General features: G+C 41.8%; 1 protein-coding gene across 1 annotated transcript in view; it reads right to left on the bottom strand.

The window, feature by feature from the left end:
* Positions 1 to 21,594, bottom strand: part of KDR (kinase insert domain receptor) — a 47,588-nt gene that overhangs the window by 8,031 nt on the left and 17,963 nt on the right. The window contains exons 11-24 of the mRNA XM_053402338.1: positions 18,208 to 18,331; positions 16,802 to 16,910; positions 14,852 to 15,196; positions 14,361 to 14,507; positions 12,880 to 13,011; positions 10,015 to 10,121; positions 9,440 to 9,575; positions 7,801 to 7,905; positions 5,963 to 6,076; positions 4,746 to 4,834; positions 3,667 to 3,811; positions 3,156 to 3,256; positions 1,411 to 1,533; positions 1,184 to 1,295 (exon numbers count right to left, since the gene is read on the bottom strand). Of these exons, the coding sequence (XP_053258313.1) occupies positions 1,184 to 1,295; positions 1,411 to 1,533; positions 3,156 to 3,256; positions 3,667 to 3,811; positions 4,746 to 4,834; positions 5,963 to 6,076; positions 7,801 to 7,905; positions 9,440 to 9,575; positions 10,015 to 10,121; positions 12,880 to 13,011; positions 14,361 to 14,507; positions 14,852 to 15,196; positions 16,802 to 16,910; positions 18,208 to 18,331 (1,889 nt within the window). The remainder of the gene's footprint in view (positions 1 to 1,183; positions 1,296 to 1,410; positions 1,534 to 3,155; positions 3,257 to 3,666; positions 3,812 to 4,745; positions 4,835 to 5,962; positions 6,077 to 7,800; positions 7,906 to 9,439; positions 9,576 to 10,014; positions 10,122 to 12,879; positions 13,012 to 14,360; positions 14,508 to 14,851; positions 15,197 to 16,801; positions 16,911 to 18,207; positions 18,332 to 21,594) is intronic.

Below are 21,594 nucleotides of genomic sequence, written 5' to 3'. Positions count from 1 at the left end.
AGACTGGATCTAGAGAGACTCACTTACATTGGACAGGGAAATAAAATAACTATTTGCATGAACAACAGTCATAGAATATTCCTGAGATGTGCAGATATTTGATCTGAGTTTCATATTGCCAAGCTCTCATTTTTCATTATTATTATTATTATTATTAATTTGAAATTTTTCATTTGCAAGGAAAAGAAGGAAAAGAAAGGAGGGGGAGATGATGTAAAATTTGAAGAGTGTCACCATCCTTATCATTATCAAGCAGAGAACCGTCCTGAGACCTCCGGGTATAGAGTGGTATATAAATTCAATCAATCATCATATTACTAATAACAACAGTAAATCACCATCGATGAAAACTATCCAATTTCCAACCAGGAAAAGGATGCTTATTGCCAGAAGTGAGACCTGTTAAGAACTGCAGTGGCAAAGTTTCCTTGAGATAGATTGGGCACATCAAGAAAATTATACAACTGCTTATCCATAGAGAATACATTTATGTTTTATTAGAGCAAGATTATAAGCAATTATTTATCTTGATTAAAAAGAATATGGAATATTGGTAAAGCTCATTTAAAGCCCACTCTATATCCCCATCTTGCTTTCTCACTGAGGACTAACAGAGTGCAGACTACAAATACATTTTCTATTCTGTAGCTGAAAAACATGAACTAGTTTGCCTGCAAGTTATGGAGACACGGATAGGCATCTACAGGAGATTGCATTCATTAACTCTGTTATCAAAATGTGAGAAGTATACCATGAAATCCTATGGGAAAGGAGGGAAGGGATGCAAAGGTAGTTTAAGCAGCCATCTAAAGCCTTGCCAACGTTGCTCTGTTTTTGCTTTGTTTTTCTTTGAGCAGTTTCTCTCCCACTGGGAACAATGGTAGAAAAATTACCAGAAAAGACTTAGCTGCTGAGCTGGTTTAAATGTCTCCCTGGCCTACTGGGGAACCGAAATGACTCTGAATCCAAGCATTTTCATGTGCTCTCCTTCGAATGACCCTGAACCACCTCAACAAACATTTTTTGGCCCTTCCGACACTGGAGTTCTGACACCTGGTTTGCCAGATCTCCCTCTCAGAAGTCAGGGTTCTGCCTCTGATGTTGGGGACATCCTATGGCCCATAAGATGCCCTCCCAGGCCTCATGGGATTTCACCCTGGGTACCCAAAGTAATGTGACTTACCTAAGGAAAATATCTCCCACAGCAGTACACCAAAGGACCAAACATCACTTTGAATGGTGTATACTCTGTCAAAAATGGTTTCCGGTGCCATCCACTTTAGGGGTAGTCTAGCCTAAATGTTTATTAGCAAAGCCATAGACAAAAGGAAGCATTAAATATATGCCACAATGTCATTGTTAATATCTTTTCCAAGTAAATGTCCCACTATTTCGGAGAAAGAAACTTACATCTCCCTTCCTGACATAATCTGGATCTTTGTAGATATCTCGGGCCAATCCAAAATCACAAATTTTGACCACGTTCTTCTCCGATAAGAGGATATTGCGAGCTGCCAGATCTCTGTGGATACACTGCAAGGAGAGGAACAATGGGCCTGTTATTTGGGTTGTTCCAAAGAGCTTTGTTAACCTTGTCTTAATTGGTAGCTTCCTTGCAAGGCTCAGCACTTTGTGGGTTATTAAAATGAATGTCCCAATAAGGCTTAAATGAAACTCAGAGTTCATGCTGAGACACAGTCTTTTTCACTGCCTTAGAAGATAAATGAGAGAAGATAAATATTTGAAAACACATCCATAGACCTTCCATGTGTGGGAAGACTTGACATGAGAACGCTTTCAAACAAGCAGTACCAACTGTGGAGGTATAGTACATGCAGCTGTGGAGGTATAGTACATGCAACTGTGGAGGTATAGTACATGCAACACAATTATGGGGTAGGCATGGCAAGAGAGACAGACCAAGAAGACTTCAGAGCCTGCTCCACCTGGACTCTCCCTTCTTCACACATACAGAGACATCTACCAACAACTGCTCTGTGGAGTAGAACATTAGATGCTGGCTCTCGCTGCAGTGGGGCCAATTGTTTTGTTTTGAAGGTGTGTTTCTTGGTGAATCCAGTATACAGTGGTACCTTGATTTGCGAACTTAATCCATTCTGGAAGTCCGTTCTTAAACCAAAGCGTTCTTAAACCAAGGCGTGCTTTCCCATAGTAGAGGGAACTCAATTTACACTCAACAGGAAGCAGAACATGTTCTGCTTCCAAGGCAAAGTTCACAAACCAAAACACCTACTTCTGGGTTTGCAGCATTCTTCATCCAAGTTGTTCATAAACTAAGCTGTTCTTAAACCAAGGTACCACTGTATTTTACAGATGATGTGAGTTTGAGAACCATTGCTTACATCACCCCACCGACCACTTGAAAATTGTTGAGAGTCTTGGTGGTCCAACGTAATGATTTTTCTGACTGTTTTAGCAATTGTAATGTTCTGCATTAGATGCTGTACGATTTTTTTAAAAAACCTGAATTTTATTTCTTATATACTGTACTTTATTGAATTACAATTTGAATTCCGTAGGATTCAAACCACAATACAATAAAACATAAAGAAATAAAAGCAGCAGCAACAACAAAAATCAATATGAGTATTTGAAGTGAGGGATTTGCCATCTCCCCATCTTTAACCATAAATCCACAGACAAAGCAATAAACAACTACCTGACATTCAGAAGACATCTTAAGGCAGCCCTGTTCAGGGAAGTTTTTAACGTGTGATATTTTACTGTATTTTTGGTTTCTATGGAAGCCGCCCAGAGTGGCTGGGGAGGCCCAGCCAGATGGGCGGGGTATAAATAATAAATTATTATTATTATTATTATTATTATTATTATTATTATTATTATGCTGCAGAGCTGACGAATGAAGCTCATGGACCACGTCCTCAGACAACAGTTTGGAAACCCCTGTTGTAAGGCACTTAAAAAACTCTGAATTAAAGGCCAATGTATGCCTGGTGACAGGTGAATTTACAAGTGCTGACATCTTAACCAAAGAACTTTGCAATATCAACTGCTTTAAATCAGAGTGTACAGCAACACTGAGTGAACTCTGGCACTATCCTTATCACAATTGTTTCCAGTGCCATGCAGTCATCCGACAAATGTCATTTCCCCTCCCAAGAGAAATGCCTTACTTTCCGCGAGGCCAGGAATTCCATCCCCCGGGCCACCTGGAAGCTGTAGCAGATGAGGTCCTCCAGGCTTAGTGGGTTTTTGCAAGGATCTTCAGATGCTGCTGCAAAGAGAAAGGTCAATGTATATAAATGCGTAATACACTGCACATCCTGATTAGCACCAGGTAACACTTAGTATACAGAAACCCCATCCTTCAGATTCCTTCCTTCATTTCTGGCTTCCAGGTATAGGGATGCTTGGAGCTGTGCAGTGGGAGTTACCCTTAGTGATTCAGCATGTCATATTGTTAGAGGAAACTTCCATACTGCACCAACAGCTGCACAATGAAGGATATAACATATGTATTTTAGATACAAAATGCATATTTTATTTTAAAATACATTCATAAATTGTCAGCGAATTATCAGCGAATGGTACAGGTCTAATCCTATAAGAATGGGGAAGCCAAGGAAACACACTTTGATCTCAATATTCTAAAGCCATGGATAATGACGTAAGACGGAAACCCACCATCCCCCTCTTCTAAATCGCAGAGAGATCGCTCCTCTCCAAAGCCGGAACTGGCTGAGCTCTGGCTGCTTGCAATGCTGTCCAGGCGTTTCTTCGGGTCTGCAGAGACTTCACCATTTCCCTGCCTGTACCGAGCATGATTGGCCTACAAAGTTTTTTGAAAGAAAGAAAGAAAGAGAAAGAAAGGAGAAGGAGAAGAAGAAGGAGATGATGATGAAGAAGAAGAAGAAGAAGAAGAGAGGGGGACAACAGAACTTGCATTATCCTATCATGACATTAAATAAAGGAGTGAAAACTCAAACTTTGTTAAAAAGGGAATATTGATGAGACAAATGTAATGAGCAGTGGGGTAGGAGAGCTGAAAATAATGCCAATATATTTCACATCTGGCAACCAACGTGCCTTTTCGGTTTCAGATAGTACACGGGTAGACCCAAAGCACAAAGTTCCAAGGCCCTCTAGCAGCTATGGCAGCTCATTTACCAGAAGTAATGTATTGAGTGTTAACTCTGGAACAGTATTCTCGATTCTGACCAAACTAAGCCTCCTAGAACACAGTATACATCAGCGTTTCCTAATGATATAACAGAGTATAATTTAGTAATCTACCATGAGAATAATGGAGATGTCCACACAGTAATTGCAAACGAAAGTGTTAAGGAAGGTATAAACCCATGTCGGCCATGATACAGCCTACAGAAGTGTAGGTTTCACTTAGAAATGTTAAATCGTTATTTTGACTCCTATTTTTTAATATGTATATTTCATTGAAAAATTTCAGTGAGAAAATAAAGCAACAGACAAAAACGAAAGCAAAAAACCAAAACCAAACAAAAAGAATACTTGAAATTGTGACACAATACAAAATATAGGTATATAAGTAATAGTTTTTCCAACTAATGAAAAATTACTAATGAGACATTATAATTTTTATAACTGCCTTTTCATAACTGCATTCCATATATCATTGAATTTATCCAGTTATTTTAACTCCTATTCACATCCAAAAGATCTCACAGTAGAGAAGTCAAAAGGATCTTAAAACTGAAAAACAGAAAAACATTTCATGCAGGCCTCACCTTGTATGGAACAAAATCACTCCGCTTGCTTCTCAAATACACTGACAGATTTCCAAACTTGCAGTACTCAACAATCACCATGAGTGGCCCTAAAGGAACAAAATGAGAACAAGATTTAGAGGACTTTCTCGCAGCCTTTCCTCTAGCAACTGCCTATATCAAGTGTAGCTAACCTGTAGCCCTCTAGATCTTGCTGAACTCTAAATCCCATTGGCTCCAAGCAGGATGGTCAATGCTCAGAGAGATGGGAGTTGGAGTCCTGCAACATCTGGAGTTCCTCACCCCTGCTCCACATCACGCCTGGAAAATGTGTGGTCCAGCAAGCAGAATGAAGCCCTCCTTACCATCACTGAAAACACACCAGGGATGAATGAAAATATCTGTTCTTGCCTTTCATTTTGTCTGGTAGGTGTCCAATTGTGCAGGCCTCCTCTGTATATGTTTTATTATATAGTTGCTCTCACTTTCCCATGCAACATTTTTGAAAGTATTTTAAATATTTTATCCCCACCAGAAAGACACTGATTAGTTTACCAGAAACTAATAATAATAATAAAACAGTGAGAAAAGGGTATAAAACTGCAAAAAAACAACAACCCAGTGGCAAAATATTCAGCATTAAAATGGGAGGGCAAATCAATAGACCCAGCATAATTCTGCGGGATTCTATAAATCTCCATTGTATCTTTCTCAACCTAGAGCTTCTTTTTAAAGTTAAATACCTCAAAGGCACAAAGAATCAATAGGTTCTTTGCCTAGTGAAACTTCCCCTCCTGAACCTGAACCTTGGCTTCGACCTTTCACCATTATTTCAGCCAATGAGAAACTGGGTTCATGCATTTGCTGCAATAAGGCCTAGCTTTGCTATAACAGGCCAGGAATGGGCAGGGTGAATGCATTCCCCCCTCCAGCTGGAAGTGGCTTTCTAAGAATGCACAGAAAGGAACAAATAATGCTACCCCACATACACATTGCAACCAAGGAAGGAAAGCTCTGATTTGTTGTTATTTGCATTTCTGTTTTACGAAACATTGTGTCTATTGTTGTTACACCAATTTTTGTGGCTTTTTTTTCTTGATTGCTGACCTCCAGGTTGTAGACAGAAGTCTCTGCAGGCCTAGCTGCTTGAAACCCGTTAATGGCAGACTCTGGGGGGTAAAGCAGTGAGCACCACTGAGCTATGCCCTCTCCACAAAGTCGCAAAAAGCAACACTTACCTCCCGGTTTTGTGCAGGCCCCAAGTAAATTGACCACGTTGAGATGATGACCAATATGAATGAGGATTTTGAGCTCCGACATCAGTGCCCTATGTTCACTGTGTGTTGCACCCTCTATAAATGAAAAAGAAAGATAGATATTGTCCTGTCTATTGAGTAGCAATAAAAGTCCGCTTGCCATCTTCCTTCCAAGTAGGATGGGAAGGGACCACACAATCCAACAGGTCCGTGTGGCTTCTTTATGACTAGTGAGCAAAATCTTGTGTGATCGAACTTAAAGCCTATGTTTATGAAAGCATTTCTAAGAACCTAAGAAGGTGCCTTATATCAAATCAGACCACTGGTCCACATAGCTCAGTGTTGTTTATATATTGCCTGCTAGTGGCTCTATTTCCCTGGAAAATAGTGGCTCTATTCCCTCTTTTCCCTGGAAAAGACCCTGATGTTGGGAAAGATGGAGGGCACAAGGAGAAGGGGATGACAGAGGATGAGATGGTTGGACAGTGTTCTCGAAGCTACCAGCATGAGTTTGACCAAACTGCGCTAGGCAGTGGAAGACAGGAGTGCCTGGCATGCTATGGTCCATGGGGTCACGAAGAGTCGGACATGACTAAATGACTAAACAACAACAACAACAACAATGGCTCTATAATTTTAGAGAGGAGTCTATCAAAGCCCAAACTGGAGATGTAGGGGACTGAACCTGGGACTTCCTGAAGAGGGGCATAGTGTGGGTTACCGGTGCCTCAGGGCAGGGCAAGTGTTGCACCCTGGTGGACTAGGCAGTGGCCAGTCCCTTCGCCAGCCAGCATCTAAACAAGTGCGCTTCTCCTTTCAAACTAGCCCCAACCTGGGAGCAGAGGTAAGGCAAAGAAATGCGAAGCCAAGAGCGCCACTGTGCCACCTCACCCTCCTGTCCTTGCCACAAGGTGCTCTGGGCAATGCATGTGGCTCTGGCAGTGCTTTCCTGCCTTCCTCTTCCTCCCTCCCTCCCTCTCAGCCAGCCTAGGGGCAGGTCACATGCATGCGTCCCTTTTCTGGCCACAAGGAGGAGGAGGAGGAGACACCCCAGCCCCAAAGACCCAGCCCAGGCACAGCTTGCCTCCAGGCAGTTCCAGTCTCGAGGGCTCCAGTTCCTATCATGAGGGCACCTGTTTGTACCCCCTCAGAAATTTGCACCCGGTCCCATGAACCCCCCCCTGCCGCTCCCTCATGCTATGCCACTGTTTCTGAATGCAAAGCAGATGCTATTGTACAGAGCTACTGTGAGGGTTGCTTGAAGGAAGCCACAAGAGGGAGCAAGATGGTATTTTATCTTAGTTTAACAAAGAAAGCATAGTGAATTTAATGTGCTTAATGGAAATTTAACAGAGAATAGGCATAAACCAGGCTTCCTCAACCTCGGCCCTCCAGATGTTTTGAGACTACAATTCCTATCATCCCTGACCACTGGTCCTGCTAGCTAGGGATCATGGGAGTTGTAGGCCAAAAACATCTGGAGGGCTGAGGCTGAGGAAGCCTGGCATAAACAGTGGGCAGAAAGCATGTGTGGAGTTCTAACCAAGTTCAAAACAATCTAATGAACTGGAGAAAGAAACTCATTGCTTAATGGAAACAATTAATACAATAAAAATGAATATACAGTATTCTCCCAATATTCTATTACTGTTATGAAAGCCTCTCACCCCCTAGGTTGAACTAAGTGAGAAAAGATTGGCAAATTTATATCTTGTAGCTATATCCAACAGCTACAACCAATTGAGGTCTTACAATGTCATCAACAAATGCTGATTGCCCAGAACATCCTTCATAGGTGAATTTTAGTTCTCGAGCCTCACCTTTAAGCATTTTGACTGCAACAGTCCGGCAGGTAGTCATTTTATCGATTCCAAATGCATCTGCTTCAATCACTTGGCCAAAGGCTCCCCGACCAAGCGGCTTACCTGGAGACAAAATTCAACAAAAAGATAAACTTTCAAAATATTTCTACTGTCCAAGCAATTGAAGGGAGCTGGCTACGTTTTTAGCAAACAAGGCTGGTGGATCGCGCCACAATGAAGGCAGAGAGCACCACAGCTATAAAGGGAGCAAACATAAAAGCAGAATCCTGCCTCCTCACATGTTGTGTTACAGCAAAACATACACCTCAGTGTCGACCAACGTTTCTGGAAATGGCATCAAAACAAGAAGTCTAGAGCACAGGGTTCCTAATTGTGGTCTGTGGTCCACCAAGAAGAGTTTGGATTTGATATCCCGCTTTATCACTACCCGTAGGAGTCTCAAAGTGGCTAACATTCTCCTTTCCCTTCCTCCCCCACAACAAACACTCTGTGAGGTAAGTGGGGCTGAGAGACTTCAGAGAAGTATGACTAGCCCAAGGTCAGCCAGCAGCTGCCTGTGGAGGAGCGGAGACGCGAACCCGGTTCACCAGATTACGAGACTACCACTCTTAACCACTACACCACCAATGGTCTGCAAGCTTCATTTAGAGGTGACCCTTGACCTGTCTAGGGCTTTGCAGTTATAGAGAGAAGATGGCACACCTAGTAAATTAAATGCTTATATTCAGTGCTTTGTTTCCTAGAAAAGGAGGTGCCTGTACTCACTGTGAAGTTGCTACAGTAAATTTCACACTTTTTAACCGAAAAGAGAGACTGCGTACCCTTGAGTACCCCCTGGGGGGGAGCACTGCTCCTATTGATTTTTAATTGTATTTTTATTGCTTCATTTATTTCTTGAATTTTAATGCATACAACTTGAAATCCATGGAATTCAAATTATAACACAAAACATCCAATACATAAAAAAAAAAAGTTTGGGCACCACTAGGCTCAAGTGATTTTGTCTCTAGGCTGTTGAACTGGGGAACAGTAGGCAGCACAGTTCAACAGAATCAGGGAAACTAGGCCCTCTAATTTGTAAGCACTGTTTCAGCACCCCAGAAGTGTGCCACTACGATGTTGACACTCTGTGACAATGGAATGTTACTTTGCATACACTTATGATTACTTCTTTTTTAAAAAATTACAAAAATATCTTGTGTTCCCAAGACCTGGTTGGAATCCGGTGCTGAGGTCTGGTTATGAAATTAAAGCCTAAGGAGTCTCCTGGGAAATTCCAACTCCACTCTAGGTATTTCTTGCAAACCTGAAAGTTTCAGCGCAAACATGGTGCTCCCCAGTGGATAGTGAACCAGGAGTTTCAAGCTCCAATCAGAGCACACAGTGACCTCCATATTAGATATTAGGATAGCTCAGATGTGTTAGAGTGTGGTGCCAATGTTGCAGGTTCGATCCCCGTATAGGACAAGTTCTGTATTCCTGCATTGCAAGGGGTTTGACTAAATGATCCTCAGGGTCTCTTCCTATACAATTCTATGATTCTATCACGCATTTCCAAAACCAGCACTTAATTAAAGCAGCCTCTGATTTCAAGTTTAGAGGGACATTTCACTTGCTCATTTGTAACGAGACCCACCTAGCTTTAGCCTATCTCTGGGGAATTCCCATGTGCTGGCATCGTAAGGGAGGCGTTCACATTGTTCATCCATAGGGACTTCATCAGGATCCATGATGATAGATAGGTAGCCAGTCTTTAGTTCTCCTCCATTGGCCTGAAAAAAATAAAAGCAGTAGTCGTGCAAATTAAATACAATTATCCTTACTGCTTGGGCAATGAGCGGTGGGTCACATTTACTGGCATTATGGATGTCTGGAACTTTTTTTTGTTTTTTTGTCCACAGGAATGCAAGTATGCAGTTTCCCCCCAGAAACATCGCAGGGCATGTGCCCACAAATCATTGTTAATTACTTGCTTTATTAATTTCTGGAAAAGGTCTTCTTCTTCTTTTTCCCCTCCACCAAATGCCTGGTCAATTAAAAAGCACATTATGTGCCCTCAAATTCCAGGAAAGAATGTGATGGTACCAAGAGGGAAAAATGCGGCTGTTGATTTAAAGACAATGCAAGAAACAACACAAAAGAGTCCCCATCAGTTTTCATTTGCCATGCAAGATTGATGCCGATGTGACAGTGGGAGAATGGTTTCATTACCCGCTTAACGGTCCGGAGAATGATTACGAGGAGCAACCAGAAGAACATGGCAATTACCGCCGTTCCAACCAGAATAATGAGCTCGAGGTTCGTTTTCTCATCAGTGCCTGGGAAGAGACAATCGAACAGTTCATTGATAGTAGCCCAGAGCAGGCCAGAGCCGAAGTACTGAAAGAGTTCCTTGTCTGAGAACAAAAATGTTAGGAGTCCAACACGTAGCAAGTCAACGAAGACAAAAATGTGTTAAAGGGAAAGTGTATGTAGGACACTTCAGTACACAGCACAAATCCCTCCACTGGAACTCGAGGTGAATTGACCGAAGAGCAGTCCATAATACTGGTCAGTCAAGGCATTCTCTGATTCATCTCCTCACTCTATGAAATAAACCAAGTTGTGCACACTGGTATGTGGTAATATTGGTCTCCCAGCAGGGAGTAAAGAACTGAGCAGATCCAGTCAAAGTTAAGCACTTTTAGATGTAATCATATGTTCCCACAGAAAGCCCTGGGATTTAAAAAGTGCTTTAATTTTGTTGGATTGTGCCTTTTGTCTCCAGATAAATTTTCCAAAATATTACTTATTTATACTGCTCTGAATGGATAGAAGCCAACAAGCAGTATTATATCAAGAAAGGTTGGGTAACTAATAAGGAGGGAGGAACAAATCTGTTTATTTCAGGTCTCTCAGTTTCTCATTTTTATTATCTTAAAATTAAGTTTTCCACACTTCTACATCAATTTGATTTTCTTTTTTTGAAAAATTCTCCATGAATTTCTCAACATTTCAGTGTGAATTCTCCTAACACATTTTTGACAATTATACACACATTTCTGCAAGGAATCTCTTGCAATAAAATGCATTTGCTTTCACCAACATATGCATTTAAGTGTATACTTTATACATGTGGTTTTTGTCAGCATTACTTGGCTGGAGAACTGCATGGCAAAATTCAGAAACATGCAAATATTGAAGGAAGGCTGTGTTTTGGAAAGTGAAAATTGGCTAAGTTTGCTTTTTTAAATGCAAACTGAAGTGAATTTATCTCCCATCCCTACTAGTAAAGGATCTGTGGAAACAATTGGGAAAGGTAAACCCGGCTGGGCATGAGATTTTGTTAAATGAGGACTCAATTGCTAGAGGAAGACAGCGCTCCTTGGGAGTAAATGAATCAAGATCCCAGAATGTTGAAGGGTGACCTCACCAGCATAGGAAACAGATGTAGGAGGCTCTATACAGATTACAAAGGAACTTGACCAGGTGTAAAGATTAGAATGCCCAAGAGTTTCAGTATCTGTTATAGTGTGAGACTCCATCTTAATATTTTCTTAGGATGTCAAAGTGCCTAAACTTGATTTTGTTATAGACAAGGTGCTATAGCTCACGGAAGGTGATGTAGGCCCAATTCCCACCATCTTCAGGTAGAGCTGAGAAGATTCCTGCCTGCAACACTTAAAAACTGGTGTCTATCAATGTACACAAAACTAAGATAGATGGCCCAGCAGTCTTATTTAAGTCAGCTTCTTATGGGGCAGTTTACCCTGGAAAACACTGATTAAGCTTATCAGCACCAAAAACGGTTCTGCAATCAACATCAAAAGAACTCATTTCTACCATGAACTTCACTCTTCACCCCATGGATGTATATTTCAGCTCTTCCATCACGCAATCTGTGCCTCACATTGGTTTATTGTTTTAACATCAATCGACAGCCTGCGATGAGGTGGGTGATAAATTCCCTCATTCAAATCACTCTCTCACAATCATGTTTCAATTTCTACAAGCCAAAGTAGGCTACGCTCCAGCAAGTCACGTTTGTTGGATAACCGAAAGCACGTATTTACATGGAGGTCTATTTACAGGCACTTTCCATCCCACACAAAAAAATATGTCACATGGCACATCCCTTCAATATCCTGCTGCGGACTGTAAGAATAACAGGATATAGCTTTGGATTGCTTGGTTAAAATAAAAATAAAAACAAAACCCTCAGCAGGCCATCACGCTGGGGCAAGGTTTCTTTCACTAGCCGACAACTCTTTTTTTAAAAAAATTGTGTCTAGGGGTGGCTTGTTAATATGCAAAACAAGAAATTTGATCAGAGATTTTAACAGAAGGTTGAGATCTTTGATGAGTGAATGTGGTTCAGTGGAAATATTTATTTTAGGGGGACCACTTACACAAATGACTGTTCCCGCAATTTACTTCAATGAAGCCAAAGGAGCCACTCAGATATCTTGTTGTGGTCTACCTAGCATCCTCCTAGTCTTTTCTGTTTGGATTTTGACACTTTGGCTTACAGTGGTACCTTGGGTTAAGTACTTAATTTGTTCCGGAGGTCTGTTCTTAACCTGAAACTGTTCTTAACCTGAAGCACCACTTTAGCTAATGGGGCTTCCTGCTGCCGCTGCGCCGCTGGAGCACGATTTCTGCTCTCATCCTGAAGCAAAGTTCTTAACCTGAAGCACTATTTCTGGGTTAGCAGAATCTGTAACCTGAAGCGTCTGTAACCTGAAGCATCTGTAACCCGAGGTACCACTGTATTTGTTTCTTGGCTACCACACAGTTTCTTGTCTCCCTGACTGGTCTACAGTTCTTACAAACTCATTTTCCTTTAGCCCTGATTCCACTCAACAAACCATATATGTCTCAGTGAGCTCAACGGTTTTCTGCAAGAAGAGCTTGCAACACGCATTTACATTTAAACCAGGAAGGAGAGGACTATCGAGACCCTGCAGTAATTGATTTTCTGCACTGACTAGATGATCTCTGAAGTACTGTCAAATTTTATGCTTCTATGAGAGTAAAATATAAATGCAGCAGAAAGTAACACTTTGCAAATCCCAGAGACCCGTGGTTCATACCAACCTTCTACTTCAAAAAACGCAGCTGCTTTTGAACAGCCTAGGATATTACAAGCATGGCAAGTGTAGAGACCTTCATCTTCCTTCCTCACCCTCCGTATGGTGAGAGTTCTGTTCCCATCTTTCAAAACAATACCTTATAAAAAAAAGACACAGATACAAATGTTTCTTTCATTGCCTTTGTTAATTTGACTTGGTCTTTGTTCTTCAGACAAAGACGCCGATAAACGTGGAATTTTGTAAGAGTTTTCTTATCTTTCATGAGGCTTGTACAGAAGCTCTGCATTTTGTACACTCCAAACCCCCACTTTGACTCTTCCATCCAGCCATGAGCCTCATTTAATCTCAACCAGAGCTCACCAGGATTAAGCCCCAGAACCTGCTTTCAGTGATAAAGATTAGCCAAAGACCCCAATGATAAAGAGGGGAGTTCCTCTGACAATGTGAGCAAGGAAAGCCTAACCACACATTTGGCATTAGGAAAGGGCTTTCAGATCAAAGGGCATGTCTTCAGCACAGGCAAAAGCTATCTCTCTATATATTCCCTTTGGTTAATTTTACAATGGCTGGATGGAATTTGATTATCAAGGCCGGCCGTACCATTAGACAGTGAGACAACTGCATCAGGTGACAGATGCTGGGGGCCAGCAGTGGCAGCTCCCCGCTTTCCCGAATTCCCCTGATCAGGGGCATTCAGCCCCTAAAGTAGCCTGCTGTCCTCAAGTGCACTGGAGGACATTATGCAATTGCATTATCCCACTGACAGTCCAGGCAGCTGAAATGGGGTGGGGAGCATGTTGTCCTTTGCCTCAGGCAGCCAAATGTATTGTGCCAGCCCCGATCTACCTGCAGAATTCTCCATATCCAGCGCACTTATAAAGCTCTCTAAGAACCAAAGAAAAGCTTTGCTGGACCTACCAAGCCCAGCTCTGTTTCTTATGATGGCCAACCAAATGCCCATGGGAAACCCAAAAGCAGAATAGGAGGGCAATGGTCCTCTCCCACTGTTATTCTGGGATGCAGAGGCATGATGCATCTGATCCTCAAAACAATACAGGGCCATGGAGACTAATATTGAAATGAATGTGCACAGATTGAAGCAGGATGTTTCAAAACCAATCTAAGCAGGTTAGTTGAATGCATGTACAGGGTCCTCCTCAGGGTCCTCTGAGCACACAGACAGAGGCCTCTGTGCACATAACTGTATGCATGGAGATCTTTGTCCAGGGGTTCAGCGCATATGTGTAGATTGGGGGCAGAGCCTAAAGCCACAACGCCAACGCTCATTCACCAAAGCAACAGGTAATGGTAAAAATAAAGGCTGATAAAACTAATAGTGTGTCCCACCGAATATGAGGAGCACAGAAAGCACATTATGCAAAATGTACTTCTTGGTCAAGGAATAAATTAGGAATTACAAAATCAATAGGGAAATGTAAAAGTAAGCAACAAGGGTTAGCCACAGGACAAAACTCTCAGCCTCACCTGAATCTTCAACAAGGGTTACGTTGTTTTTAAACCATGTGATGAGTGGAGAAGGAATTCCATTTGCTACACAAGATACTTCTATAGTTTCACCAATATTTGTTGTCTGATTCTCAGGGTTTCGGGTGATTGCAGGTGCCACTGGTTCTGTTGTGGTGGTGGGGGATAAAAAATTCAGGATTTAAAAATGCAACTTTTGAATTACAATTCTGAAGCAGCTGGTAAGTCATGGTGCTGTTGGAGCATGAGGTACAAACCAAACATCTATAGCAGATTGGACTTTTGCACTTCCCAACTATTATCAAAATACATTTTAAAATGAATTATTTTGAGGGGGAGGAAATACATTTGAATGTTTAAACTAACATTTTTACGTGGATTTCAAAACCTATAGATTAATCTGGAATTGAGCTATTATGACTAAACTCATAAAAATGAGTTTTTTATGAGTTTAGTCACAATCATGACACAAGAGGGTTTCCATGGGTTACCTTGAATAGCGAGGTGTTTGACAAGGCAGTGTCGTGTTTTGGTCTTTTTGTCCTGGGCTATGCACACGTAATCCCCGCTGTCCTGGAGAGAAACATTATGGAGCATGAGTTCCATGGTGATGTTCTCTCCATTGGCTCTCGCAACTGTGGCATTCAGCTTCTGAAGAGCGTCCAGGTTCTTGCAAACGGGCAAAGGCAGCCTGCCAAGCCGCACCATGGAAGCGCGAGGACTCAGCTTAAACCAAGTCAGGTTTTCAAAAGTGAACTTGTCTGCCATACACTGCAAGGAGACATTGTGCTTCTCAGTTGGCTGACTCTTAGGCTGAAGGTTAATTTCAAGTCCTCCTGCAAACACAAATGGAGGAACTGGGATCAGTCATGCTGAGAAACATTTTGTATTGAGATGTGCAGCTAACACTTTCATTCTGGAACTAGACTTCAATTTCCAGCTCATTACTATATTTATTTTAATTGTGTCTATACTGCTTAGTCATCAAAACCTCTAAGCAGTTTTCTTAAAGCAATATAAAATAGACATTAAACTACCAATAAAATCAGATGCTAAAAAGAAGCTGAGCTAAAAAATAATAATCTAAATATAAGGAAAACCAACCGTTTTTAAAGGATATGCAAAATAAAATAAAATGGCAATCAATGAAAACAATACAGTGAATGCATCTGCTTAATATTAATTGCCTAATATGATCGGTTTGTATTGGTGCTGACACAAAGCAATCCAAACTCAAAACAAAAAATACCTGCTAACAGAATGCCCACTGACTGTCATTCGGAAAAGACTGATTGATTGAATCAAATGCTTAGGAAATCTAACATTCTCCTCTGTACTCATTAATGAATTGTGTAGTACCCAAAACAGTCGAAATGGATTTGCCCTTCCACCACAGTGATTGTGAGAAGACTACATGTAAAGACAGACAACCACATACTTCTAATCAGGCTCCACCCCTTGGTAACTCCAATCACCAGATCTTTCCTACCTCACACAAAGGCCTGGTATGAATGCAACAATAAGCAATGTCTGGGGATCGTCCATCCTGCTCTCCTCCTTTAACCCACAAGGAGATGGGAAGCTTTTGATTCCCATTTCAATGAACCACGGTTAATAGCACTCTGCCTCTGAACTCTAAACTGTGTTAAACCTTAACTATGGTTAGTTAAGACTAACTGCAGTTTGTCTGAGTTAGGATATGATACCTAACTGTGGCTGTTTTAAAACAGATGTGAAAGCTTCCAAACTCCTCTTCCTGGCCACGCCAGAGGAGTAAAGGGGAGAAGGGGATTGCATGAGCATGAGTTTTGCTGCTGATCATTTCCATAACAATAAACTATGGCTTATCATTCTGTCCAAAGTGGGCAGTGACTGAATTCCTCTGGGGAGAAAGGGGCAACTGGATCCATGGTCAGCACTGACTATAGCATTCCTGGACTTGGCAGTATATCAGAGATACTGCTTGGGTTAGATCCAATCCTGCTCTACCTCTGCATCTGTACCATGGATAATTTAGGAGTAAAAATCTGTTTCCAATCCTGGATTACTCTCACTGAAGTTACGCCAGCTTTAACATGATGGCTCATATAAAAGCACCGTTTTCTGTTTTGCTACATCAAAATCGTAATTTTAATTGACATTTCACATTTCACAATCAGAATAGGAAGTGAATGCTCAAAGTTTGGTTTCCATCTTAAAAGAGTAAAAATGATCCTAAAGACGAACAGCACTTTTACAGAACCATTCTAGGATATCATTATTTTTAAAGGAAATGGTAAATAGCACAAGTTTCAAAAGAAAATCTAGTGCGAACGTTCAACTTCCCTGCACATATCCTAGCAGTCTTACATATATTTAGGAGACATTTTTATATACGGGCAGCATTAATGAAACACATATCCATTTTGCCAATGGCCACACAATCATTGAGCTATACTTACTGGTAACATGAAAGGAAATGACCCTCTCGCCTTCTCCAACTTTGTTACTAGCCACACATCTGTACAAAGCAGATACATTTGCTGCTTGAATTGTGAGGGTGCTTACAGTCTACAAGAGAACAAGTCGAGCCATTACATACCTCACAGGGACTAAAGGATTTGGTTAAATCTCACACAGTAAGTCAGCCGAATATATCACCATGAAGCTATAGGCTATCGTAAATCCCAAGGCAACACAGCTAAACCATTGTTTTAGGTCTCTGAAGCCTCCTTGCCCAGCTGGTTACCCATTTTGGCAAACAAAAGTGAAACTGTTTAACCTTCCTAAACCATCTTCCTACAATGGCCAACACAGATCTTGTTGTCAGTACAGATATTGAATCAAGAAAAACTGAAAATAGACAACTTTCTCCAGCATTCTTTCTGTAATATGGTGGTCATCACTAAGCTTATTTATACCAAAGTCTTCAACAGGATGTACTGCCTGCTTAGGATTTCAGCCATAAACGTCAACCCTAAACACACTTAGGGGGAGGTCTGTAAGCTCACTGGTAGAGGATCTGCTTTGAATGCAAAAGGTCCCAGGGTGAATCCCAGGCATCTTCAGATAGGACAGGGAAATCCTGGAGAGCCTGTGCCAATCAATGTAGACAATACTGTGCTAGATAGACAAATGGTCTAACTCAGTATATGGCAGCTTCCTATGTTCCTTGAGGGTTCTTAATTCACTCACAGGAGCACAGACAGAGAAGGAAAAGAAAAGGAGCAAAGCAGCTGCAATCTCCTATTCAGGAACCACCACTTTCACACTACGTCTTAGTATTACATGTGTGAGCCTGGTCAATGGGAAGAGGCATAGGATTGTGCTGTTAAGTCTTCCAAGGAAGGGTCAAATGCCATTTATCATAGTTCCACATGCAGTAAGCTGCGGTTAAATCACTTTGAAATCCCTCCTGCCATGATTTAAACATTTCCACCTCTGAAGGCTTTTATAATTTGCAATTCTAATTCTAATTCGTAATTGTATTTACCTTGTCTTCCCCCAATTTGTTTGCTCATTTTTATCGTGCATTTCAAAGCATGTGTCTGTGTCGACACATTTTAGGGATTTATATTAAAATATTACAGGTGCATGCTTACTTGCGAACAAGTTCCACTGAACTTAATGGGATGTACTTCGGCGTAAATACACACAAGATTACGAGGTATGCCACTATCATTTTACAGGTGAAAAATTGAGGCTGAAAGAGAAAACCTGACGCCACCTTGACATATAACAGGGCTGGGATTTACACCAAGGCTCCATTGTCCAAGTCTCCCTCACTGGACCACACGGATCTCAGTTTCATGACCACACTCCTTCACATTCTGCGTTTCAAACAGGAGCTAGATAATGACTGCCTCACCTTCATTTTCCCAGCAATAGCGACAAACTGTGTTTTTTCTGTTTCAATTTGATTTCCACCTCTTCTGTCGTTTATGTCTTTCCACTTCTTACAGGCGTAAGGATTGTTCCCCAGTCCAGCTTGGCTGAGTGGAAAAGAACACATAAACAAACATCACCTTCAAGTTTCGTATCAACAAATGCCCAATATGTATGCCCATAAGGTAGAGACAGGGACATCGGGCACCGGGACAGAACTTTCTCATACTGCAAACTTGGATTACAGGCCACTAGACTCCCTATGAAAGCTGTGAAGGAGGAGTAAGAAAGGAACAGCAGTCCCTCTTATACTGAACTCAGGTGGTTGAGCTTCAACAAGACAGGAGCCATAATGGAGCTGATAAGAAATAATAGGGGTGGATCAGCATGGGCAGGTGAACTCTGGAGTAATCAAGAAAGGGGGTAAAAGGTAAAGGTAAAGGGACCCCTGACCATTAGGTCCAGTCATGACCGACTCTGGGGTTGCGGTGCTCATCTCGCTTTATTGGCCGAGGGAGCCGGCATACAGCTTCTGGGTCATGTGGCCAGCATGACTAAGCCGCTTCTGGCGAACCAGAGCAGTGCACGGAAATGCCATTCACCTTCCCGCCGGAGTGGTACCTATTTATCTACTTGCACTTTGATGTGCTTTCAGACTGCTAGGTTGGCAGGAGCAGGGACCGCGCAACGGGAGCTCACCCCGTCACGGGGATTCGAACCGCCAACTTTCTAATCGGCAAGTCCTAGGCTCCGTGGTTTAACCCACAGCGTCACCCGCATCCCACCCAACAAAGGGGGTACCATACCCAAAAAGAACAGCCAACTGAGGCCTTAGCTAGACCAGTGGCTTCCTAGGACCATGGACTGTTGAGTGTCTGTTTGACAAGAAAACCCCCCAACTGGAGGAAGTGTGATTCCCATCTAGCTTCAAGTGGTGGATCGGGACCCATTAGTCAGTCACAGCCTGATGCAGGAACATTAGTTTACTATGGAACATTAGTTTACAGGAACATTAGTTTACTGTGGAAGAATATTAAGAAATGGGTCCCCAAATGCATGTTTGGGTTAAAAGTGCATCCTGGGTCTTAAAAGGTTGAAGATACCTGGCTTACAATTTCTTGAAGGAGGGCCTAGGCTGGCTGGCCGACCTCCTGAACAGAGGTTTCTTCTACTCAGGAGGAGAGGGTACACCACAACTTTTTGTTGCAGATCCTATTTGTAATAAAGAAGATCTCAAACTATATACTCAGCCTCCCAAGATGCTGCTGCTGGTATAAGAATAGAAATTCCCAGGGCCTAGACTAGAGGTAAAGTCCTACATGAGACCACTAACTAGGTCAACTCAATCAGGATACTGATGGGAGGGTAAGAAGCTATTCTGGAAACAAACGTCGATTCATAACTTTGACAATTTGAGTTGATTCCGTTCTAAAGGCAGACAGAGAGCAGCAGAGAAATTACTGGATTCCTTAAAGTATTTCTTTAGGATTCTGGGCCTTGTGCAGGAAATAACTAGCACCAAAGGAAGAAGATAGTGGAAGTCGTTTTTTAAAACAACAGGAAAGCTGACTCCTTTTTCTTTCTTTCTTGAAAAAATAATAATAATCCGAAAGGAAGTCTGGCCTTGTGTGAAGCACAGATAAGGGAAGTGGAGTGGCCCTTGGTCAGAAGCTCTTTCTATCATCCCCAACATCAATCAAGGCACTTCCTCTGAGATGCCCTTTCACAGAGATAAGGCACAGTGTCAAATTCAGCAAAGGGTCGCCATAAGGGAAATCAGAGAAAGAAAACAGACAGATTTGTCACGAGTACAAACAACAACAACAAAATTGCGAGTTGGCTGTTGTCCAGAGTTAAAATCCTATGCTGCATAAATACAATTGACAGTAATCCTATAGACACTTACCTGGGACTAAGTCCCAGGGAGCTAAATTGCTTCGGAGTACACACATATATATGATTACACTATTAACTAGAATGCATTACTGTAGCCAGACCCTCCAAGTGTCCCTATTTTCCAGGGATGTCCCAGATTTACAGAAGCCGTCCCGGTTTATGATTTGATCCCAGAATATCCCACTTTTCCTTAAGATGTCCCTATTTTCATTGGAGAAATGTTGGAGGATATGGAGTTATCCAACCTCTGAACTGTCTGAAGGCAATCCTGTATAGGGAAGGTTTTTTAAAATGTTTTTATATATGTTGGAAGCGGCCCAGAGTGGCTGGGGAAACCCAGTAAGATGTGTGGGGTATAAATAGTAAAATTTTAATTATGGAATGGGACATCCCTATTTTCATCGGAGAAATGTTGGAGGGTTTGCCATAGCCCAGGAGGACTGTGGGTAAAAGTGTAAGAGTTCTGCTTATTAAATGCTAACAGCATTGCTCAGGAACTCTAAGAAGCCACACACAAAAATCAGTGTAGAAATAAATGCTTAACAATAGTAGAGTTTTGAAAGGTTCAGCCTGCCATCTTGATTCAAAATGGTTTCCCATTGTATCCAAACAGACAACAATCCACTCCTTGATCTCAGGAACCATCATGCAAAATTTGGTTATGATATCATAAGAAGTGTCCAAACACACAGGGAACAAACAGCTTTCCTAAATATTTAGTAGCTTTTTATCTTTTTAAAACAATTGTTTTGTGGGTTTTATACTGTCAGCCATCTTGAGCAACTTTGTACAGAACCCTGGGATATATATATATAGCTCAGCTTAAAATAAGCAAACAAATAACCCTAACAGTGCACTAAGCCATCCGTTAAAAATAATACTTCCCAATCTTAACAGAGAAGCGTGTGATAGATAGATACACATTTAGAGACTCCTATGATGCACGTTTTGCCCTTGAGAGTGAAAATATTTGGGTGTTTAGCTGCCTGTGTTGCTGGAACCAATTCCCAAGTGCTTCACATTCACAGAGTCATAACAGAGCTGGAGGAAGTTGTGTCGACTGCCAGGAAGGGGTGGAAATGAATATTTTTATACAGCCTCTGCTCTTCCTCCAGTCTAGCCCAAAGTTAGGTTTTACTTTCCCGCTTCACTGCACCAAAGACCTATTTCAGTGAATAAGGTACAGCAAAATAAATTGAAAAAAACATCTTTGGCCAGAACTCAGTGCTGTGTGCATTCTAGGGATGAGGATAAATAGGAGGGGAGAGTTTGGATTTCACCAGACACTGTGGTTAGAGTGAAACCTGAAGCAGATGAAAGAAGAGGCTCGCTAAAGAAGAGAAATGAAGAATGCACCAACCCAACACTCACTGTGACTTGCTTTCCTAGCTAGAAACCATGATATCCTCTCATGTCTGAGTTAGGCAGCTGATACAGGTAATAATGCCCAATGAAATTTGGGAAGTCAGAGATG

Source organism: Podarcis raffonei, chromosome 9 (genome assembly GCF_027172205.1).
Source record: "Podarcis raffonei isolate rPodRaf1 chromosome 9, rPodRaf1.pri, whole genome shotgun sequence".
Lineage (NCBI taxonomy): Eukaryota > Metazoa > Chordata > Lepidosauria > Squamata > Lacertidae > Podarcis > Podarcis raffonei.
This window is presented reverse-complemented; position numbering and strand designations above follow the sequence as displayed.